Source organism: Dermacentor andersoni, chromosome 3 (assembly GCF_023375885.2).
Source record: "Dermacentor andersoni chromosome 3, qqDerAnde1_hic_scaffold, whole genome shotgun sequence".
Taxonomy (NCBI): domain Eukaryota; kingdom Metazoa; phylum Arthropoda; class Arachnida; order Ixodida; family Ixodidae; genus Dermacentor; species Dermacentor andersoni.
The window spans coordinates 213920060-213945341 of record NC_092816.1 but is presented as its reverse complement, the minus strand read 5'-3'; the positions used below and the strand labels follow the sequence as shown (position 1 = coordinate 213945341).

The window sequence follows — 25282 nt, the reverse complement described above, 5'->3', positions numbered from 1 at the left end:
GGGAGCTGCTCCACCCATGCTTGGCAGCAGTGGCACCGCTTGGTTTCGTCGGCGAGCATCTAAAAGAAAAACTGTCTTCCGCCTTTGCAGGTTTGTGCTGTATTTTCCTTGTTTTAAATGCAGCATATTGTACGGTTGCCACTGCTGCTGAGCCACACCAATGGCTGATGCATGTATTACTTGTCACGAGTGCATCTCAAGGGATAAAACTTATTTGACTTGCTGTGACTGCAATTACAACTACCATGTCGGTGTGTGCTCTGGAGTAACAGAGAGCAATTACAAAAGGAAAAGTGAGCAAGCAAAAAGCTTATGGAAATGTGCAACATGTATAACCACGAAAAGCCGCATCAATCAAAACACTGCAATAAAAGGCTCAGAGCCTCAGGGATATCTTGCAAAAGACATAACGGAGATAGCTGGAAGCTTTCTGAGCTACTGAAGATCAAAGCCAAAGTTGAGGCTCTTGAGGGAATGATCGAGGTTGTGAACGACATTGAAAAATCAGTGCGTGAAGTGTCAAAAAAGTATGATGAAGTACTAAGCACATGACATATCGGGCTTAAGAAAGTGCGTTGAAAAACTTGAGGTGGAAGCCAAAGAACAAGAGATAAGCAAGCTTAGTGAACTCTATCAGTATAGTTGAAGATTAAACATGGAAGTATGTGGAATTCATAGGCAAATGCACGAAAATCTTCTCAATAAGCTAAACGAACTGGCTAAACACCTCGAGCTTCCACAGCGCTCGGCAGCCGATATCGAAACCACTCACCAACTTCTTGCTAAAGAAGATTCTGATAAACCGGCCCCCGTATTGATGCACTTTTCATCCAGCCTAAATCGAGATACTTGACTTAATAGGAAAAGAGACCTGAGGAAACTAGAATCGAAGGTTTACTTCAACGAAAATCTGACTGTCCAGAACAAAAAAAACTGTTTTGGGAAATGAAATCAAAGGCACGTGAAATGAATTATCAGTTCGCGTAGATCAAAGATGGCAAAATGTTCGTGCGGCGTAGCTCAAAAGACCTGGTTATAAAAATAACAGTGGAAGATCTGGACAAGATACAATAAGGTATTTGACGGTCTTCACCTATCACTGTTATGACGCAATAATTTATGGCGACATGTCATCAAACATGTGGCTATTATAACGTGACTTCCTTCCGACACCTAAATGTTTCGCAAGATGGAAGGCAGCTTTCCTTGCTTCATCTTAATGTGCGCAGTTTAACGAATAAATCTGAGTCAATTGATACATTGCTGGATGACCTGAATCATAAGTTTGAAGTTCTGTGTTTCACTGAAACGTGGATTTCTGATAAATCCGCTAATGTGCATTTTCCTGGGTATACGTGTGCTTCTGTCTCACGAAGTGGCAAGCAAAGAGGGGGCATTGCAATGTATGTGCAAAATAATCTTCAGTTTGAAGTAATCTCTGAATACTCGCTTGTACATCGTCACTATGAAAGCTTACTAATAAAATGCACCAATTCAATGTTACTTGTACTTTACAGACCTCCTTTTGGCAATGTTAATGCGTTCCTTGCATACCTTGAACATATTTTGCATTGCCTGCTATGTATAGGCCTCCCCGTCATTGTTACCGGCGACTTTAACATCAACTTACTCTCAGAGGACAGCAATAATCAACGTCTTATTGACACATTTTATTCTTTTGCTTGCCAAAGTATCATTGTCATTGATATACCTACTAGGGTGACCAACAAATGTGATACTTTTCTTGACCTGTGCTTTACAAATTACCCTGTTGCTCAATCAGACGTTTGTGTATTAACATCAGGTACAAGGGATCATTTGCCCATATTTATGTTTTTTTACGCCGTAATGTTCCCATCATAACCGCTTCAAAGACAATTATCCTACCTTCTATCGAAAAATAAGAGGAGACAAAATTGCATTTTTTCGGCAGCTTGTTGAGGACGCAAACTGTTATTAAACTTTCCAAAGATAATTCGGTCACGCTGATCGATTACAGTGGTTCACCAGTACCCGAAGATGTATGTCCCCACATCCTTAATTCTGTTTTCTGTAACAACTTTGTCGTATGTAATGACCCTGTGCTTCCAACTCTTGAGTTTTACAATTACCCACCTATGGACCTTATTATCATTGCACCTCTTGAGGTTGAAATGTAATTAAAGATCAGAAGTTGTCATCAAGTCCCAGTACTGATTTGGTTAATGCGAAATTGCTGAAAAATACTATTGTTTATTCCTCTGTTCTGCTTTCAAAAATTTTTCATCAATCCTTAGATACCCATCAGCTACCTGCAGATTGAAATTAGGGAAGATGGTCTCACTTCACAAGTCCAGTAGCAAACATTCGCCCCTCAACTAGCGCCCTATTTCCCTCACCAGCATTCCTTGCAAGGTTCTTGAACATATTGTAAGGAAGATAACGAACGTGCACACTGGGTCAGCAGCATCGGCAGCATCAAGCACGCAGCAGAAGCTCGAGCTCGGGAACTGCTCGGTGCATCGTAAAACCGGCGGTCGCTACGAACCCCAATAAATCTCCTTTACAAGTGGTGGAGCCGTGCTGGGTAACGTTCCAATCTACCATCCTGGAACTCCGTTCTCGGACGCTACCCTCTGCCATGCCGGACGCCGACCTGCAGACTCTTCCACCGCCACCCGTCTCTTGCCCTGGTACTGTTCGCCAACGGGAGCCTCCCATCTTCAGCGGAACCGACGACAACGACGTTGAAGAGTGGCTGTCGTCCTACAAGCGGGTGAGCGTTCATAACAAATGGAATGACTCAGATAAACTGGCTTACGTATCATTCTATCTCGCGGGCGTGGCCAGTCTCTGGTTCAGAAATCATGAGAGGGATATCCAAACGTGGTCGGTGTTCAAGACTTCGATTACCGAAGTATTTGACCGACCCACCGTCAGGAAACTCCGAGCCGAGCAGCGTTTGCGTACACGCGCACAGGACACGGGTGAGACATTCACCAGCTATATAGAAGACGTTCTAGATTTGTGCAGGCGCGTGAACGCTGCTATGACGGAAGCGGAAAAGATCAAGCACGTCATGAAGGGAATCGATGATGACGCGTTCCAGATGCTTCTGGCCAAGGACTCACACACTGTTGGCGACGTCATCAGCTTGTGCCAGAGCTATGATGAGTTGCGTAAGCAGCGAGCTCTGACAAGGCGACATCCCACACCAAATGCGATGTCACTCTGCAGCCTGACCACCGGCCCAGAACAAGCCTCCCTGATAACCCAAATCAAGGATTTCTTCCGCGAAGAAGTTGCACGACAGCTATCTCTGGTGTCCGTTACTCAGGAGTCTGCCAGCACTTTGCCGTCTCATCTCCGTAACGTGATCCATGAAGAGGTCGCGGAAGCGTTGCCGGCTGTTCACCAGCAAGATGTTGTGACTACACCACTCACTTATGCTACGGTTGCTGCAATGGCCCCTAGCACTGTGCCCGTGCGTCGCTTCCAGCAGCCTGTGCACCGCCCTCCCCCTCCCGTCCCCTGTACCACCACTGCCGTCACTAACCCGTGGCGTACGCCGGACAATCGCCCTATATGCTTCGCCTGTAAGTATCCCGGTCATGTCGCAAGGTTCTGCCGCCGCCGATCGCAGGCGTTCAATGGCGATCGCCGCGTGCCCTATGTGCCGCCTGATCCACCTGCGCCTTACGGATCCTTCGACCCATCACCAGCTCGCTCCCAGACTGATCGCCGTCCTCGCTTCGAACGCCTCCGGTCACCCTCCCCACGTCGCCGATCGCTTTCTCCTATGCGTCGACGGCCCGTCTCTAACGAAGAGGGAAACTAGACGATGCAGTTCCTGAGGCAAGAACTGCGCAAGTGTCAACATGCCGAAGTCCTCCTCCTTTACCTGCTAATGTCATTGATGTGTTTATCGAAGATGTCGCTACAGTCGCCCTCGTCGATACCGGTGCCGCTATTTCAGTTATGGATGCAAGATTTTGCCGTTCGCTTCATAAAGTGACGACGTCTCTGTCTGGATTGTCGCTCCGAACGGCGAGTGCTCAACCCATTCGCCCTACCGCTGCTTGTACTACCCGTGTGACCATACAGGACGTTTTGTACACGATTGAATTCATGGTTCTTTCATCGTGCTCCCACGCCGTTATTCTAGGATGGGATTTTCTCTCACACCACAACGCCATCATCAATTGCGCTCGGGCTGAGATTGAACTTTTCCACCTTGGTGACCTGGCCTCCGTCGATGCTCATCCTGCCGCTAAAATTGTCGTGAAAGAAGACACCTGTATTCCTCCGCGCTCTTCAGCATTCGTACCAGTCTTCTGTAGTATCATATCTGACGGGACGGCCTTCTTCATGCTCTCTCATCATTTTGTTACCCGAAAAGCGCTTCCTTTGCCCTTTGCAGCTCTTGACCTTGCCGCCGGTGTCAGCACGATGCCCATTTACAATCATCTTTCATCGCCGCTATCACTGCTCCGCCGCGAATGCCTTGGTTACGTCGAGTCGGTCGATTCAACACGAATCGTCTCCGTCCTCGACGAAGCGCCTGCTACTGCCGTCCATGAACTGAGTGCCCTCTCCCTACCCGACTCAACATGCACTGGTGTGTTCAGCCCATTCATCGCCGAAGATCTGCCACATTCGCAGCGATCTCAACTTCTCGCACTCCTTCAGCACTTCCGCCGTTCTTTCGACGTTGCGCAACCATCTCTTGGCCGCGCATCGACGGTCGAGCATTACATTGACACTGGCTCTCACTCACCGCTGCGACAAAGACCATATCGCGTGTCCGCTACGGAACGTCGCGTCATTGCAGACCAGGTCGATGACATGCTCCGTCGAGGCGTCATTCAACCTTCCCAAAGCCCATGGGCCTTTCCCGTAGTCCTCGTCCAAAAAAACGACGGTTCCATCCGCTTCTGTGTTGATTTTCGACGCTTGAACAAAGATCACGCTGAAGGACGTCTACCCATTACCACGCATCGATGATGCTCTTGACTGTTTACAGGGAGCCGAGTTCCTTTCTTCACTGCATTTGCGGTCAGGCTACTGGCAGGTTCCGATGGCAGAGGCCGATCGCCCGAAAACTGCCTTTGTTACACCAGACGGCTTGTATGAATTCACCGTCATGCCTTTCGGACTTTGCAACGCTCCTGCTACGTTCGAAAGGATGATGGATAATGTTCTACGTGGCCTCAAATGGAAAATCTGTCTTTGCTATCTTGACGATATTGTGGTGTTCGCCCCTGATTTCGCAACGCGTCTGCTCCATCTCCAGCACGTGCTCACTTGCTTGACCAACGCCGGGTTGCAACTTAACCTGAAGAAGTATAGATTTGCTGTTCGTCAGCTCACAATTTTAGGCCATGCCGTGTCAAAGGAGGGCACTCGCCCGGATCCCGAGAAGCTACGTGCTGTTACTGCGTTCCCAAAACCTACCACTATGAAAGAGCTACGCAGTTTTATCGGCCTCTGCTCTTACTTCCGACGATTCGTTCGAAACTTTCCGTCAATTATATCGCCTCTCACGCAGATCCTTGGTGGCGCTAGAGATCTCTCATCATGGTCTCCAGAGTGTGACGACGCCTTCGCAACCTTGCGCCGTCTTCTCACGACGCCACCCATTCTTCGCCATTTTGACCCTCAAGCGCCAACCGAAATCCATACCGATGCAAGCGGTGTAGGCCTTGGCGCTGTGTTGGCTCAGCGTCAACCTGGCCACACAGAATACGTTGTCGCATACGCGAGTCGCACGTTAACCAAGGCGGAAACCAATTACAGCGTTACGGAAAAGGAGTGTTTGGCCATTGTGTGGGCGCTTGGCAAGTTTCGCCCATATTTATACGGCCGATCGTTTGACGTAGTGACCGACCACCACGCACTATGTTGGCTGTCGACGCTCAAAGATCCATCCGGCCGCCTTGCCCGCTGGGCATTGCGAATCCAAGAATATGACATCCGCGTGGTTTACCGTTCCGGGCGAAAGCACTCCGATGCTGACGCGCTATCCCGATCGCCGCTTGCCCCGAAGGCCCGTGACGACTCCACATGCGAGTGTACATTATCCTCTCTGGACGTTGACACTATCGCTGCTGCACAGCGTAATGATCCCTGGACTGCATCTCTGCTCGACCTTCTCTCGGATACGTCGAAAGTTCCAGCATCACGTACGCTTCGGCGCCAAGTTCCTCATTTTGCGATTCGAGACCAGCTACTATATCGACGCAACTATGCCCCAGAGGGACGCACCTGGTTACTCGTCATTCCGAGAACCTTGCGATCAGAGCTCTGCTCCTCGTTCCACGTCGACCCTCAGTGTGGCCACGCGGGAGTCTTCAAAACCTACGAAAGACTTCGACACCGCTATTACTGGCGGGGAATGTACAATTTCATTCGAACGTTCGTCCGCTCTTGTCGTGAGTGCCAACGCCGTAAAGCGCCACCACACAACTCTGCCGGTGAACTCCAGCCTCTGCAATGCCCATCCCGACCCTTTGATCGCGTGGGCATAGATCTCTACGGGCCACTTCCGTTGACTCCTACCGGCAACAGGTGGATAATCGTTGCTAGACCACTTAACCCGTTATGCGGAGACCGCTGCTCTACCAAATGCTACAGCGCAAGAGGTCGCCAATTTCATACTTCACCGTTTTCTCCTTCGTCATGGAGGTCCACGTGAACTTTTAAGCGACAGAGGCCGCGTCTTCTTATCTGAAGTCATCGAACAACTGCTTGCTGAATGCGCTATTGTTCATCGTAAATGCACTGCTTATCACCCACAGACTAACGGTACCACGGAACGCTTTAATCGAACTCTTGGTGACATGCTCGCCATGTATGTTTTACCTGATCACTCTAATTGGGACCTCGTTCTTCCGTTTGTCACCTATGCCTACAACACCGCGACTCAGGCCACTACCGGATTCTCACCCTTTTACCTTCTTTATGGCCGTCATCCTTCGCACACAAATATCGACACCATTCTGCCCTACCGGCAAGACCCATCCGAATGCCTGCCGATCTCGAAAGCCGCCAGACACGCCGAGGAATGTCGCCAGCTGGCCCGCCGATTCACCTCGGACGACCAGAACCGTCAAAAAGCCGTTCACGATGGCCAGAACTCGACTCCCACTTTTCTCCCGGGCGCTCTCGTCTGGTTGTTAGTGCCACACCGCACGCCTGGGCTCGCTTCAAAACTCCTTCCGAAGTACGACGGGCCATACCGCGTTCTCGAGAGAACATCACCCGTGAATTACCTGATTGAGCCGCTAACGCCGCCGTCCGACATGCGACGTCGTAACCGCGAAGTCGTTCACGTTCAGCGTCTCAAGCCATATCACGATTCTACCGTCCTTCCAGAAACCTAAGTCGCCAGAATGGCTCCTTTATTTCCACGGGGCCATTGTAAGGAAGATAACGAACGTGCACACTGGGTCAGCAGCATCGGCAGCATCAAGCGCGCAGCAGAAGCTCGAGCTCGGGAACTGCTCGGTGCATCGTAAAACCGGCGGTCGCTACGAACCCCAATAAATCTCCTTTACAATATTTTGTACTCACATTTAGCATAGCACTTCGACAATAATTCATTTTTCACAAAAGCACAACATAATTTCCGAAAAACTTCTCTTGTGAAACTCAACTTCTTTCTTTTACTCACAGCCTTCATCTTATTCTTGACAAAGGTTCATTCGCAGACTGTGTTTTCTTTGATTTTGCCAAGGCCTTCGACAAAGTGTGTCATAAATTGCTTCTATTTAAACTTAGTAAACTTAATCTTGATCCTAACCTGTTTGCGTGGCTTGAGCATTTTCTCCTTAATCGGTCACAATATGTTGTGTCCAACAATCATATGTCCCCATCTAACCCTGTAGACTCTGGTGTGCCCCAAAGATCAGTTATAGGCCCTTTTTTTTTCTTAATTTACATTAACGATTTACCCAATGACGTTTGTTCTAATATTTACCTTTTCGTAGATGACTGTGTTATCCTCCGCGAAATCTAGGACAAATCTGATAAATTCTTAAAAGATGATAAACGCTATCTCCAACTGGTGTGACGTATAGTTAATGCAACTTAACTAAACTAAACGTAAATGTATGCGTGTAACTCGCAGCAATATTCCTCCGTCGAACTATTACCTTAATGATACTCCCATAAAGGTCGTAACCTCCTATAAATACCTAGGCATCCACATAACCTCATCACTTTCCTGGTCGTTGCACATCGATAAGGTACTTCACAATACTAACAGCATGCTAGGCTATCTTCGCCGAAATTTTTCTTCTGCTCCTACATCATTAAAATTAATCCTCTACAAAACACTTCATCATCAGCCTGGTTACGCCCACTGCAAAGCAAAAGCCTCTCCCATACTTCTCCAACTACCCCGGACACGTACTAATTGTGGCCATGTTGTCCCTGCAAACTTCTTAATCTCATCCGCCCACCTAACTTTCTGCCGCCCCCTGCTACGCTTCCCTTCACTTATTAGGAGTAAAATAGAGTACGCCTCATCCATCTGCGACCCGCACCTCGAAACCCTTATTCAACCATCTTGAACTCGTCTAAAATAATGCTGCATGTTGCATTCATAGCAATTACAACTGCACATCAAGCGTAACTGCCATGAAAAATTCTGCTACTTGCTCCTCTCCCAGCCTAGCGTAAGTGCTTTCACCTTGCTTTATTTCATAAACTATATTTCCACAATTGCTACCTGCACAATAATCTTATATCATCTCCTACCTACATTTCCTCTCACATTTATCATAGCCATATGGTTGGAATAATTCAATGCCGCACTAGAACCTGTAACGAATCATTTATTCCTAGGACCTCTCACTAATGGAACCACCTTCCCAGCGCAGTTGTCATAATCAAGGACAAAAAGTTTCGTTCGGCCTTATCAGACATCATCACTCCCAGATACAATTAATTAATCAATTTTGCTGTAATAACTAACCATCTTTTGCTGCTTTGTTATTTACTTGTGCATGTTTTTTACCGACTCTTCTCTGTAATACTTCGGTCTTGAGGGTACAATAAAATAAAAATAAAAATAATTAAAATTTGTAGTCTTCCTGTGAGCGCCCTGTGCAAGGCGTCACACTGACGTTTGGTTCCCATCGGGTCCTGATTGTATCCCTGATTTCAAGCAAACTGAATTTCCAAAGGCAAGTCCTGGAACCATTACACCTTTCCATATACCTCGGAGCACCTCGTACCTATTGTATCCCCATAATGCTCTGTGCTTCATTATGGCTGGCATTTCTCTTCCCCTTTACTGTTACTGTTCTTCCTGTGGTTCCATATATCTATTGACTTCGTTTATCCATATACCAAGGTATTTCCTGGCGCTGTATTGCAACTGTCTGCTCACTGTTTTCATTTAATTCCATAACACCTGATTTTCTAATACTAAATTTCAAACCTAAATTCTCGCCTTCCTGTCCAGAGATATTAGCCCGACGTTGCGCATCACTTTGCTTGTTAGCTAGTAACACAATGTTGTCTGTATAAAATAAACCTGGAAGTTGCTGCTCTACTACTGTACCTGCCTGTTTGTAGGAAAGATTAAACCCAATATTACTTCCTTCTAGCGCCCTCTCCATCCTCATCATGTGTATCGTAAACGGCAGTGGGGGAAAAGGGCACCCCTGCCTCATTCCCTTATTGATATCAACTTTCTCCTCGGTCCTCATCCCTTCCCATTCAATGAAAACGGTATTTTCCAGGTAAATCTCTCTCGAAAGTTGTAGACAATCATCACCCAAGCCTTCCCCTTCCAGAATATCCCACAAAATGTTGCGGTCTACGTTGTCATATGCTCCTGTAATGGATGCACACACATGAGCACCACCTGGTGGTGCTTCAAGGTGGTTTCCTTTGCTTTCCTCCTCATACTTCCGCTGCACCCTGTGGGGATGCGTGACTCTCACGCCTCCCCTGAGATCTAGTTTTCCCGCATAGCTCATCTCCTGCAATCCCGCTTCGCCGCGTGGCCTGCGTGACGCCCGCGGCGGTCGATGTGGTTGGGGCGCAGTGCAAGAGATGGCGCGAGTGTTGCGCTGCTAATTAGCTGCTAACGCCGCCGACAGGCGAGGTGGCTTGGGCGCCGGGAGACAGGCGCTTCCTCCCTTTCCCGGCGGGTCGGGGGAAAGCATGGACGTCCCGCGTGCGCGCCGACCCATGCTTCTGCGAGACCGTCTCGCGTGGCCGCCTTCGAACGCGCCACCGTTGGCGTGACCGAACACGCGAACGACCAGGCGTTGGGATCCAGCATGGGGCGAACATATTCGCTCGTTTTCCGGTCGCGGTGAGTCAGACTTCTAGATTTGTCGCGCGCCCATCGGCATGTTTCGTGGATAGCCACTCGGCTAGCTGGCATTGATCTATGAAAGGTGCAATAAATGCCCTTGTGATTGTTTGCACTACTGTGTTGTCGTTCCTTTGTCCCAAGAGCACGGAGGAGAACCCCATATCTCCCACAACCCTCCTCCTCCTGCTCTCTTCGCTCTTGCCGTATTTCACCGCCCCCCCTCCCCCAACCGCGCTATGTTCCGCATTCACTCTTTCGTCATTCATTTTGCTCGTTCACTTGGTTACATCACCGAGGGATACCAACACTCAACGCAGGAACAGGCGTCTGAGAGTTGTGCTCTAAAAAACACACACACTCGTACAGCGTGCAGTATGGCACTGCACATGGTTTAGAGCCGTCCCACAGGCAGGAAACGTGGGCAAACGCACCTGGCGGTAGAGGAAAGACCTAGAGCGAATGTGAAACTCCCAGAGGTCGATGTTTTCGTACAGCGGATCATCGCTGTCTATGGGCGCTGCCGGCCGGAGTCGGAACTCAGTCACTTCCCGCACTGTGCTACGCTCTTCTTCTTCGGGCGTGCGACTGACACCCTTAAAGGAACGAAAGTCGTGCTCGCCACTCAGAAGCTCCATTGCCTCGTGCACCCGGTCGACATTCAAAGGCCTGCGTGAAAGAAAGCACACTTGCTCACACTGCAGAGGTGTTTTGGAAACCTGTTCTTGTTGTGTAAGGAGAAAGAATGTTTTGCGACAAGACGTACTGGCGACAACCGAAGGGGGAATTCCCATTTCTCGTGATAAGTGCAATTACAACAACACTTCACAACTTCTTTAAGTCATTTATAATATGTTGGCATCATTCTAGAGCGATCACGTTTGGGGATACGCTCACTTTCTCGAGGGTTCGCATTACTCGGCACCGGACACACCAAAATACACGATCGACAGTGTTCCTCGCACTGCGTGTGCCAAGCACAGAGTCAGGAACCCCGTCATTCGGTGCTGAGTCATGCAAATGGGTTCGTATCCCCGAAAGTCATCGCTTAAGAATACCACCTTATGTTGCCATGTTTAGGGAAAACCCATTCAGTGATATGTCCTCTGAGAAGTGTTTCATATATCCTCCTGAGACCAGAACACTGGCACGGGTCATAATTGTTTTTCAGACTAATCTTTATTGAATGTGAAAGCCATTGTTCTTTAATTTGAATACCACGGTTGATGACAAAAGTTGCATCTCTATGTATGCGGAAGATGTAACTATCTCCTCATGTTTGCGTCTGTAAAAACTGCATTTCAATGCCTAAACACAAACATGAAGCTGGAACTACGTGTAATACATTGCCGTGTTGCTGCATCCTGAATTTTTACACACTTCAAGGTTGCTTTTCGCCATGTGTGACAACACAGATGTCTATATCAATTCAGTGACTAAAAACAGATGACAAGATTATGAGTGAACCACTTCCATATACAGTTCCACATGCACCGGACTTCATATCTAGGATGATATGTTAAGTAATCTATTTGGGATTACGGAATTATATTGAAAAAAAAATTTGAAGACAATGTGAAACGTAACGTACAAGGTTTCTTAGGAGAATATATTAATAAATTATGCAAGAAATGTGGAAGTAAAGAAAAGCGAGGCAGGGTTGTTGAGCACAGCTAAGTGGCGGATTCGAAAACAATCTTCACCACACGTCTCGTGGACATAAAAATTTTGAAGGTTACGTGGAAACGAACCTCGCCGGATTGCGGCGTGGCCACTGTTGCCGGGCGCCTGATGTGTTCCAATCGTGGCCAGCACGGAGACATCTCCGTAGACAGATAAGGAGACAGTTAAGTAACGGAATGGATCTGGAACTGTCTGGAAGGCGTTGCTGTGACATGACACCTCGCATCGACAAGAAAATGCTTAGAAAAGCACATATTGTAGCTTTATCGTGTGCGTGAACACGTCACGTGAACAAAGCTATGAAAAATGCAATGTTAAGTGCATAGGAAGGCATGACTACGATTTCTTGTGCGCCCACATGGCCTTCCCGCCAAGATTGCTGCTCAGCCGCCAGCTCATTTAGACAGCAAGGTTGTTTTTGATTTCAATGGTGTCTTCTTTGACGACTTCATCGGAATTGGAAAAGAGAGTTAAGGTGGCAGCTGCCCACTTAATTAAGTAGCAAAATCTTAATTTTAGAGCAGTTTGGAGCAATCAAATACAAATTTAGGAGCACTTTGAAGGTAATGGATGCTGTTGTGTTTAGTGGTTCATGCGAAGGAGCAGACAAGTTCCCAGGGGGGGGCAAGCGACGTTTACTGCCACATGTTCGTTGGTGCGCGGTTGGTCGAGAGGAGCCAGCGGGCAGGTTGCGGCACATGCCTTTTATTAGTTTTGCACGCCTGTGCATTATCGACCTAACAACATACAGCGGCGCTAGGCTGGACACCACATCTCTCCCATTTTATATTGGCTAATTTAACAAGCTAAACTCCAGCTTGATATCTGTCCGGTGGTCGACGCTAGTTGGATGGCGTCTTGCACCCGCCATCTGGATCTCTCGCGAAGCGGCAGGAGCTGAGGAGGTCACTGGGTCGATGCCTGGTTGAAACACCAAGAACTCGTATCCCTCCTGGTCAGATGCCTCACAGTTTGAATCCGTGGTCCGCGCGAACAGCTGGTCCTTGTGACAATGCCAGGTGAAACTGCCTCTGGATGCGGAAGCACAAACAGCAAAAGACGAATGGTCGGACTGCCCTACAACAACACCAGGAACCCCAATTTGGTCTTCCTCGATAATTACGAGCCATCACTCGGTCACCGACTGTTATATCACGATCACGACATGGGCGAGCCACGGATTGTTAAACTGATTATACACAACTCTTCCTGCCACTGCTGGCTTGACAACATCGAGTTGATTTTGCAGCTGTAGTCCTAGGAACAAGTTTGCTGGTGACTCATTTATTATCACATGGGGTGCGTTGGGATAGGTAAGCAAAAACTCTTTAAGCCTCAGATGTAATGTGTCCGCTCCGCTAGGTTTACGAAGAGCTTTTTCAAGTGTCTGAATAAAACGCTCTGCAAGCCCATTTGAGCTGGGATGATACGGTGCTGTAAGCACGTGATGACAGCCCAATTCCTTCACAAAAAGCCTGAACTCTTCGGAAGTGAACTGCGGGCCGTTATCAATAACAATGGTTTCTGGGAAGCCAAACTGCACGAACAGCTCTCTCAATTTGTCAACTGTAGCATCTGCCGTAGTCAAGCGCATAACAGACACTTCCGGCCACTTGGAGTGTGTGTCCACGACTACAAGAAACATGCCGTGCAAAAAGGGGGCAGCAAAATCTATGTAAGCGCTGCCACGGTGCTGTTGGCCAAGACCAAGGATGCAGGGGCGCTTTGCACAGCCCGCAACATTGTTCTTGACAACTTACACAGGCCTTGACCTGATGATCGAGGTCGGCCTCAATGGACGGCCACCACACGTAGCTGCACACCAGATGCATGTTGCGCACAACGCCTGGGTGCCTTTCATGAAGTTCGCCCAGCAGCAAGCTGCGCAACTTTGCCAGCACGATCACTCGCATCCGAACATGATGAAGCCTTGGTGAACTGTGAGCTCGTTGCATCTGTCAAAAAAAGGCTTCAAATCGTTTTCAGTCACAGACGACGGCCACGCCACGCTTACAAAATATATCACTTCACAAAGCAAGGGGTCCCGAGCTGTTGTTTGGGCAATGTCCTGGCTTGAAACTGGCATTGATTGCAACCACAATGAATAAAAAGTTTTTTCTCTTGTGTTCCGTCTTTCACGATTGATAGCTGGAGGCGCGAAAAGAAGTCGGCTTCAGCATTCTCGATTGATCTTCTGAAGATAAACGAATACCGGTAAGCTGACAATGTGACAGCTCAGTGCTACAAATGCGCCGCTGTGATGGTCCGAATGCCGGTTGTCGGGTCCAAGATTGTTTGAAGCGGTTTATGGTCAATGACTATTGTGAACGAACGCCGTAAACATAGAAATGAAACTTCTTAACACTAGATAATATTGCAAGGGCCTCTTTCTCAAGCTGGCTGTATTTCTTTTCGGCATCAGTCAATGTATGCAATGCGAAAGCGATTGGCTTTGTGCTGCCATCATCCAAAACATGAGAAAGGACCACGCCTAAATCATAGTGCGAGGCGTCACATGATAGCTGCAACGGTTTGCACGGGTCGTAATGTGCCAGAGTCAGCAGAGAGTCTAGCAAGCTCTTTATCTTGGTCAACGCTTTTTGGCAACACTCATACCAGCACCACGGGGCGTTTTTACATAGCAACCTGAAGAAATGGCTGCACCACCGTTGCTAGCTTAGGAAGTAACTTGCTGTAGAAATTGACAACTCCCAGGAATGACTGCAGCTGCTGCCTATCTTTAGGGGCTGGAGTGTCGCGAAGTGCATCAAGCTTCTCCGTCACTGCCGAGATGCCCTGTGCGATGATTCTGTGTCCGAGGTAGCAAAGTTCCTGTCGGAAAAACGAACACTTCTCTTTCTTGACGCAGGCACCTCTTTCAAGAAGTCGTTTTAACACAGCTTCCAGATTGATGAAAGCCCTCTTCGTTATTTTTACCAGTCACCAGATTGTCGTCTAGGTAGCAGCAAACCCTGTGTAAACCCTTCAGCATGGTGTCAATTATTCTTAGGAAAATCCCAGGCGCAGACGAAATTCCAAACGCGACTCGATTAACAGCAAACAATCCTTTCTGCGTATTCAACGTGTGGTATTGTTTTGACAACTCCGACATGACCACTTGCTGATAGGCCCGGTTGAGATCAATCTTCAAGAAATGCCTACCTCCCAACAAGGCTGTGAACAGGTCATCCACATACAGTAAAGGGTAGCGGTCAACATCAAGGCACGAGTTAACAGTCATCTTGTAGTCACCGCAACTCCATATGCTACCATCTTGTTTGATTATAGGTACCTCCAGTGTGATATGCGCTTGACGTTGTGCTTGTGTTGTGAGAGGTCCTTGACACATGCAACATAAGCCAAAGAAGAAGCCACAGCCTGGAAAAAAATAGGTGGTGGCAAATGAAAAAGGGAGAAGAGAAGAGGAGAGCGTGCACTGCGGGGGCTGGGAAGACTGGCAAGAAGCAGGTGCCAGTTTGTGGAGCAGGGAAAAGAAAAGCATGCCTAGGCGGAGCCAGGAGGCAGCCCTGCTATTCCAAAGGACCAGACTGTTCCGGGGATGTCTGCGGATGACGGTCCATGGACAAACTGAGCCTGGTCGATGGAGCCAACTGGCCGGTCAGACGAGAAGACCCAGGCCTAACCTACAACCTGGGTCTTGCTGACCGTTGCCGAGTGCTGCTCCTGCATCCCAGCCCGACCGACGCTTCCCAAAGAGCGCGGCTACGACCCGTGCACCAACCACTCATAAGCGCTGATTTTGCACCTGGCCCTACTGACGTCTGCCGGAGAACACAGCTGGGACCTGCCCATTGACCGTGCTGGTCGCGACTACCAAGCATCGCGTTGAGGCCAGCGTCGACAAGGGGCCCTGCAGTTTGTCCCCTAAATAAATAAGCTAAATAAGCAGTTGGTAAAATCAGAGCATGACTGACAGTTGGGATTAAGTATGTTTATGTTGATGTCACCACAAATGATGATGTTCTTGTTTTCATTGGTTAAGACGCTGAGTATTTCTTCTAGTTGTGAACAAAAGTCTGAATACGATGATGATGGGGAACATTAAATGAATGTCAGGATTGTATTCCAGTTATTGAGTGACAGGACATTGCGGCAGAACTCCACCGAGACAGACTCGCACAACAAATTGCGGAACAAAAGATCCTGATGACGAGTGTATGCAATCGACTAATTCACAAAAATGGCAGATGCACCACTTTGCTGAACCCCACGGTAACTATATTCACTGATATATCCTGGCAGACCAAATATATTGCCATCTACTGGTGTTAGCCATGTTTCAGACATTACACCAAGATTACACCAAGAAACTTGTGTTCATTCTTTACTGTGATTTGCAGTCCTTTAATATGTAATGTTGAGTCCGGTGTGAGCCTTCGGTATAGGCTGAAAGGTACGCATATTGTTTTTTCCTGCGCAAAATTTAAAACCATTTTATCTGACCATCGCACTATAGAGTTTACGCCCAACTGGAGTTGGCACTCGCAAGTAACCATATTACAAGAGGAGCAGCAAAGTTGAATGTCATCGACGTATAAAGAATACATTAAGAAAGACGGAATAACTGTAGTTATTGAGTTGAGCTTCACTAAAAATGGTGTAACACTTAATACTCCACCTTGCAGCACCCCATTTATCTGTATAAAAAAGTTAGAGAAAGTTGCTCCCCAAACATTACCTGAAAAATTTGGTCCTCCAGATAGCTCCAGAAGCATGTGCCCTTTTATTCCTTATTCGTGCAAGTCCATTCCATCCGTGCCATCCGTGCAAGTGTCCACGTCGTATCATACGCTTTTGATAAGTCAAAGAAAACGGAGACACAATGTTGCCTTTGGATGAGATTCACATATTCTTCTTTCTAACCTGACTAATTGGTCGATTGCACTGCGATTGGCTCTAAAGCCACACTGGTACTGATCAAGTAACCCGTTATTTTCCAAAAGGTGCACAAGCCGTTTGTTAACCATTTTTTCAAATGTTTTTCCTTAACAGCTGGTTAAAGCAATGGGATGATAACTATTCGGGTAAGAGTGTTCCTTTCCAGGTTTTAGAAGTGGTATAACTATCGCCTTCTTCCATGCTTTTGAAAAATAGCCTTCCACCCACAACCTGTTGAAGAGGTGAAGGATTGTGTCATATGTGTTCATGTGTAGGTGTTGCAGCATTTTGTAGTGTATGTTTTCCAGACCTGCTGAACGGCTCTTGCCTAAACTGATCGCATCGAAGAGTTCAGTTTTTGTAAAAGGACAGTTATAGGGCTCAGTACTATTCAGTGATATGACATCCAAAGATTTTTCTATTCTGCAGTGGACTTTATATTAAGAAACTCAGGAGTGTAGTGAGCGTTACTCGAAATTCCAGCAAAGTGCTATTTGCACCAAGGTTGCCCTTGTATGCACGATATTTCCCCAAGAACCTGACATAACACCGGCAAAGCCTACTCTGACGTTGTAAGCAGCAATATAATTCCCAACTGTTCCATTTCAGCCTATTCAGCATCGAAAGCTTCTTGCAATGCAAACAGAACATTCCTGAGTTTTAGGAATCTCGGCGCACCCTTCCGTTGTTGCGCCCAATTTGTCTTTGAAAAGGGGTTGATACTTCGCCAGCAATGCGTCAAGCCTCTTTTTAACGCTCATATAAGTAGTCGTGTTTGACCTTGTAATATTGTTCAGGTTCCAGATTTTCACCCACGCCAGCCGGACGGCGTGGAGCCACTCCCTGCCCAGTAGAGACGGTCCCTTCTGGTCCATGATGTAGAGCAGAAGACTTGCAAAATGGTCGCCGTGCAGCTCGTTGATCGAGGAGACCCCCTGGGGTCGTTACCAGTGCTTCTGTATGGGTACGAAGTTTAACTGTAGTAGGCTCCGGTACAGCAGAAGGGAAAAGTCGACGGAACTGCGTCGTTGACATGACGGAAACAGCTGCTCCCGTGTCTAGCTCCACGTTCACCAAGACAGCGTCAATCGTGATCGGTACAGTGCCAGGGTCGAGCTGAGCTGCCGACATGCCGTTTAGACTGAGGGTCAAAGCTTTCCGCGACACAACCATCAGCATCTTCCTATTCTTTTTCACCTGCTTTTTCTTCGAAAAAGTCTCACCTGTATTCCTTTACGATGTTTTCCTTTACCACTTCTAGTGCCTCGCTACCTATCATAAACTGCTGTTCTCTTCCGAGACTGTTAAACATTACTTTAGTTTTCTGCAGATTAATTTTTAGACCCACCCTTCTGCTTTGCCTCTCCAGGTCAGTGAGCATGTACTACAATTGGTCCCCTGAGTTACTAAGCAAGGCAATATCATCAGCGAATCGCAAGTTACTAAGGTATTCTATGTTAACTCTTATCCCCAATTCTTCCCAATCCAGGTCTCTGAATACCTCCTGTAAACAGGCTGTGAATACCATTGGAGAGATTGTATCTCCCTGCCTGACGCCCTTCTTTATTGGGATTTTGGTGCTTTCTTTATGGAGGACTACAGTGGTAGTGGAGCCGCTATAGACATCTTTCAGTATTTTTACATACGGCTCGTCTACACCCTGATTCTGTAATGCTTCCATGAGTGCTGAGGTTTCCACTGATCAAACGCTTTCTCGTAATCAATGAAAGCTATACATAAGGGTTGGTTATATTCCGCACATTTCTCTATCACGATTGATAGTGTGAATATGGTCTATTGTTGAGTAGCCTTTGTGGAATTCTGCCTGGTCCTTTGCCTGACAGAAGCCTAAGGTGCTCCTGATTCTAGTTGCGATTACCTTAATAAATACTTTGTAGGCAACTGACAGTAAGCTGATCGGTCTATAATTTTTCAAATCTTTGGCGTCCCCTTTCTTATGGATTAGGATTATGTTAGCATTCTTCCAAGATTCCGGTATACTCGAGATCATGAGGCATTGCGTATACAGGGTGGCCAGTTTCTCTAGAACAATCTGCCCACCATCCTTCAACAAATCTGCGGTTACCTGATCCTCCCCAGCTGCCTTCACCCTTTGCATAGCTCCCAAGGCTTTCTTTACTTCTTCCGGTGTTACCTGTGGGATTTCGAATTCCTCTAGACTATTCTCTCTTCCATTATCGTCGTGGGTGCTACTGGTGCTGTATAAATCTCTATAAAACTCTTCAGCCCCTTGAACTATCTCATCCATATTAGTAACGATATTGCCGGCTTTGTCTCTTAACGCACACATCTGATTTTTGCCTATTGCTGTTTCTTCTTCACTGCTTTTAGGCTTCCTCCGTTCCTGAGAGCCTGTTCAATTCTATCCATATTATAGTTCCTTATGTCCGCTGTCTTACGCTTGTTGATTAACTTAGAAAGTTCTGCCAGTTCTATTCTAGCTATAGGATTAGAGGTTTTCATACATTGGTGCTTCTTAATCAGCTCTTTTGTCTCCTGCGATAGCTTACTGGTATCCTGTCTAACAAAGTTACCACCGGTTCTATTGAACACTCCTTAATGATGCCCATAAGATTGTCGTTCATTGCTTCAACACTAAAGTCCTTTTCCTGAGTTAAAGCCGAATACCTGTTCTGTAGCTTGTAGGGAATTCCTCTATTTTACCTCTTACCGCTAACTCATTGATCGGCTTCTTATGCAGCAGTTTCTTCCGTTCCCTCCTCAAGTCTAGGCTAATTCGAGTTCTTACCATCCTAAGGTCACTGCAGCACACCTTGCCGAGCACATCCACACCTTGTACGATGCCAGGGTTAGCGCAGAGTATGAAGTCTATTTCATTTCTAGTCTCGCCATTCGGGCTCCTCCATGTCCACTTTCGGCTATCCCACTTGCAGAAGAAGGTATTCATTATCCGCACATTATTCTGTTCTGCAAACTCTACTAATAACTCTCCCCTGCTATTCCTAAAACCTATGCCATATTCCCCCACTGAGTTGTCTCCAGCCTGCTTCTTGCCTACCTTGGCATTGAAGTTGCCAATCAGTATAGTGTATTTTGTTTTGACTTTACCCATCGCCGATTCCACGTCTTCATAGAAGCTTTCGACTTCCTGGTCATCATGACTGACATGTAGGGGCGTAGACTTGTACAACCTTCAATTTGTACTTCCTATTAAGTTTCACAACAAGACCTGCCACCCTCTTGTTAATGCTATAGAATTTCTGTATGTTACCAGCTATATCCTTATTAATCAGTAATCCGACTCCTAGTTCTCGTCTCTCCGCTAAGCCCTGGTAGCACAGGACGTGCCCGCTTTTTAGCACTGTATATGCTTCTTTTGTCCTCTTAACCTCACTGAGCCCTATTATATCCCATTTACTGCCCGCTAATTCCTCCAATAGCACTGCTAGACTCGCCTCACTAGGTAACGTTCTAGCATTAAATGTTGCCAGGTTCAGATTCCAATGGCGGCCTGTTTGGATCCAGAGATTGGCGATGTGTTGGCGATGTGCCCCTTGTGCACATCGCCAACTGCAGCTTTGCTGCCACATGCCTTAATAGCCCTCTTCTTAGCCACTTCCATTGAATGAGCCCGCTCCACCACTTTCTGGAACAGAAGCTTGCCATCTTCCGTGAAAAGCACTCGCTGAATGTCTTCTCGTAGCAGGCTGCGCACGAAGCAGTCTGAAGAAACTTGTCAGGGTCACTTCCAAACTGACACGTTTGCAACAGTTTACGAAGCCTCCCCTTGCCACCTACGGTGAACCTTGGCCCGCTCTCCTATGAGGGATGGCTTTGGGGACAGGTGGTCGCTAAAGACTTTCTTGAGGACTTCAAAACTCTTTGTAGAAGGCAGTTCTGGAGCTGTTAATGAATTTAACAACCCGTAGGTCTTGGGGACCGATCAAGCTCAAGAAGACGTGTACCTTTTCCTTGACAGGTACTCGATTGACAATCAGGAACGACGTGAGCCGCTCCTCATACGAGGCACAATCGCTGGCGGACTTGTCGAAGAGTTCCAGCTAGCCCAGTCACCCAGCGAAGTGCGTCACTGCTTCCTCAGCCCCAGTCATGACAACAGTCACTAGCTTCGCACACTGCAAAAAGACTGTCTTTTTCACCGAGCAAATTTCGGAAACGCTCACCTTCTGAACTGAAAAACGACACGTTCAAATCCCATCTTCTTTGCCAGTTATTGTGTTGTGTAGTTCATGTGAAGGAGTAGTCAAGTTTCCAGTGGGGGGAGGGAGCAACGTTTATTGCCACAGGTACGTTGTTGCTTGGCTGGTCGAGATGAGCTGGCAGGCAGGTTGCAGTGCACGCTTTCTGTTCGCTGCACATTATCGACCTGACAAACAAACTGTGGTGCTAGGCTGGACACCACAAATGCCAACTGCTGGACACGTCCTAAGCTATTTCGAACACTTAAAATTGATAAGTGTTATTCCAGGCAGTATTTGCTTGCTGTAAAACAATGCTGGTCTACCTCTCAAAACAAAAAGTGAAACCTGAATTTGAGTATTTGTTTAATTTACATGAAGAAAACAAACCTGTTCACACAGCGTGCTGTAATTAGTTTACTTCAAGATGAGTGAAGCTGCTTAGACATTGCCTTTTACACCTTATGAATTTTTCATTAACAGCTGCCACATGATCCATGTTTTTAGCAAGGCTCTAGAATCAGTCCGAAATACCTGGCCTGACTCAATGTCATCGATGCTTTTCTGAGCCAGGCCAGCCTTGATGAGCCCCTTGTAACGCTCAAGCATTGATCTAGATGACACCAGGCACTTTTAAATAGTCTGCTTTTCCTCGTAAAGTGGAAGCCTCTGTTCAGCAATTGGCCGATTCACAATTGGCGCCAACCGAGTATGTGGAAACCAGCAATTTAAACAAGCTCGATTATTCGGGCTACTTCGAGGCTCCATCAGTGGCCCATAAATTTAATGCATAAGCTAAGAACGACAGAAAGCTGAGCTAGTTGGTAGGGATTCATGATGCAATGAAGGGGTAAGGCTTGCAGACACAGACTCAAGAGAAGAGAAGTGGACAACACGAACACCGTGTTGTCCACTTCTAGTGTGTCTGTGTCTACACACCTTACCCCTTCTTTGCATTATTAATGCAGAAGTATGTACAGCCAAAATTTTGGATACCTTAAGGCAAGTCATTCAATAATTCAGACTGCGCCTGTACGACTGCATGCTAATTTCACTGCCGAGTTGAGCGGAAGTAGCGATATTTTGGCTTTGATACATCGCTGGCATTGACGGGGCATGGTGGTCGACCATGTTGCCGACCCCTCCTGCAAATCGAAACTAGCGAAGCCTAGTTAACCCAGTTAACTCAAACCGTAGAGACCCCGGCAAGCCACTCGTGAGTCCTGCGATGCTGGCTACGCGCTTCCAGCATTTGTTCATTGATGTGTTAAATAGCGACATGGTCGTGGCAACTTCAAGTTGTTTAAGTGGCACCGACTCTACTTATGATGTCTGTGCCGATGAGGACAGTGTCTGTTGCTGACAAAACCCGCCCTCATTCGGAAATGATAGCATGGTCGACTTCTGGGCCGCGATTTCTAGCGATGCATTTTGCTGGATTCTATACGTCGCCCTTACCCTCCACCGTATGCAGGTGGCTGATACCACTGATAATGCAGGTGTAGCACCGCTCTTGTCACTAAAAAGTGCGAAGGAGTGGCACTGGAAGAGGCATCCCTATAAAATCGATTGAAGATTCGCCGCATGCATTGATTGTGCTTTCGTATATCTGTGACGACAGCATGACCACGGTAGAGATACGGACTGACCAGATCGTAGGCAAGCGTATGTGCGCAATGAAGCGCGCGTTGGCAAACTGTGGCTTTATTTTTAGATGTCCCTGTAGGGGATACTTTCCGGATATTTCGTGCAACTATACACTGGACTCGTCAAAGGACGATAGCCTTCCTGTATGTGTGCAGTGCCAAGAGTGGAGTTGCTTGTAGACGCCGGCGCGTCCGACGCTAGTGACACGTAATCCCATCAAAGTGAACATATCTCCTAAAGTGGCCACTCAAGAATATGGCACTTTTCTAGCCGCTCGTGGAATAAAGTAACTTGTTTTCTGGCGAATTTGATATTTCCGACTCTCGATTATCCGGACTTTTAGGTGATCCCTGTCGAGCCCGAATTATTGGTTGGCGATTAATGAAGTTCGATATATAAAGCCGCATTAGTCATGTGTGCTATACACATTTGAGGACCCATTGTAGCCGGACACATAACGCGCATTTGCTAATTTTGAGGCATTTCGCCGCAACATTATGCTTTATTGCGACAGCAATTATATGGACATTCCAGGGGCGTTTCTGCCATCGTCGTGTTCCGTATAAAGTCCAAGGGCATTGCCACTGTCACCGTACACTGTGAGTGAAAGCGTGTGAGGGTGAGCCGATGATGGCGGCTTTCTCAGTCCAGCATTTTGAGAAGTTTTTGCGGTCCAATACAATTATTGAAAAAGGCAGGTGACACACAGGCCCTTGGAGACAAGCCACACGAGACAAATGCAGTGAATATGCTGTGAAGAATTTTGTTCTCGGAGTGGTTAATGTTTCAGCAATGGAGGCCCATGGAAACGACGAAAATTTGTACTCGATTTTCGAAACAAAAACAGTTACTGAGGTAAAACTAAACCGTGTATCGTAATAGCCAGTACATTGTATGTAGTCCGGAGACTCAGCTTTCAATGAATGTCTATCTCAACTCTCTCTACACGTGGCATAACAGTTTCCAAAAGTGATTTTTGAAACACAGTCGTACAAATTTGCATGTGATCTTGATAAACACAAGCATATCATTGCGGGATCGTTGGAAGCCGTGGCCGAGTGTTTTAATCACATGCACATGTCGTCCCACGTCATACTGGCAGTGGTTCAATACTGTGTCCCGTGATAGATATATACATTTTTTGGAGACACCCATTTAGTTCTACAGTCTCCCACCAGATGGCAGAAACACAATACTCGAGATTTGGTTTTCCAGTGGTGCTCTCCAAATATCATATTTTCTATTTTTCCTTCCTAAAACTTAGCAATGTGTTGCTCATTTGCTAAATCACCGCTTCTATAATCCTTTTATTCTTTGGACAACATAAGTATAAGCTTGCGCATATCCTTGTGTTATGTAAAAAAAAAAAAAAAACTTTCGTTCCTTGTAGCATGGAATACCTCCAAAAAACGTAAGTTATTAGTGCGTCCCTGAGAACAAGCAACATATAGTTCTCTAACCCTGCTTACAGAGGCATGCCTCTATAATTGTGGCTGAGAAATGAAATAACAACCCTAGGTTTTTTTTAGTTAGAGAGGGGCAACAGGGCGAAGGACTCTAGTGAGTCGTGCAGACAACGAAACTACATCATTTTTTACCACGTTCCGGCACGCAATCACACTCTGTGATCCGCATGTGCTTGCCTCAGTGTTCGTGCCTCAGCAAGGTGTTCTCATGCACAGCGCACAAAATTGTGCGCTGCGCAAAGCGAGACAAACGAACACTTGCGTGCGACACTGTCAGCGGAAGTGCACTGCGCAGCAAGAAAGCAAGAGGAAAAAAAGAAAGGTGGGGCCTGTGACATAAACGTCATGCGATCCTCAAGCTCCGGTATTGGAGAACACAAGGAAGGATTTTCGTTTGCGCAGGCTAGATGGGGCAAGTGGAGAGTTTTATGTTGGTGATGCTTGCCTCCTGAAACCATGAGTTCACGGCACTGAAGTATTTTTATCTCGGCTATTAATGAAGCAATTTGAAAAAATTTTGTGGTAGAACGCTGCCTAGAGGGCACGTAACAACTTCTAGCGTATAACTGAAATTTTCAATAGGGCTTGGTGTGAGGCCCTTCAAATACTGAAATGACACATGCTTGTAATTTACTTTTTCAGCGGATGCCGTGCCGTGCAGTGGAGTTGCATGCAGGAAGTGCTGCCACAACTTTGGATGCATGCACCAAAAGCCGGGAACGAGCATTGTACTGTATAGAGCAAAATTAACATTTCCTCATTTCCCAAGGGGTCTTATGTCTATATTATGAAATTGCACATTGCACAGATAACAGCTGGGCTAGTTGGCCTTGTTTTATCTTTGAATTAGTTTGTCCAGCTTTCTTTCTAATAATCCCAGATAGGTATCACATTAGCAAAGACAGTACGAGGTGCATCAGTCAGCCGTCCACCTGCTTAAGCGATAAGGAAATCGAATTCTTTAAAAACAAGCACAAGCGATAAACAGATTGTGTCATGTCTTTTTGTTCTCTTTTAGTTATTTTTTTATTTCTGTTGCGCATGCATATTCACGTTCGTGTTCACATCGCGCTCAATAAACTTTCAGTTGAGAGTCA

The 25282-nt window shown here is 46.9% G+C and overlaps 1 protein-coding gene and 1 long non-coding RNA gene across 4 annotated transcripts in view; one reads left to right on the top strand and one right to left on the bottom strand.

Annotated features, from left to right (window-relative positions):
- LOC126536301 (tRNA pseudouridine synthase-like 1) overlaps positions 1–25282 on the bottom strand; it is a 70185-nt gene that overhangs the window by 4221 nt on the left and 40682 nt on the right. For all 3 annotated transcript variants that reach the window (XM_050183221.3, XM_055073106.2, XM_055073098.2), the window contains one exon: positions 10744–10978. In XM_050183221.3, coding sequence (XP_050039178.2) covers positions 10744–10978 — 235 coding nt within the window. The remainder of the gene's footprint in view (positions 1–10743; positions 10979–25282) is intronic.
- LOC129385931 (uncharacterized) lies at positions 1–25282 on the top strand. The gene is made up of 2 exons (XR_008613401.2): positions 1–90; positions 24828–25282. It is a non-coding gene; the product is annotated as an uncharacterized lncRNA (long non-coding RNA).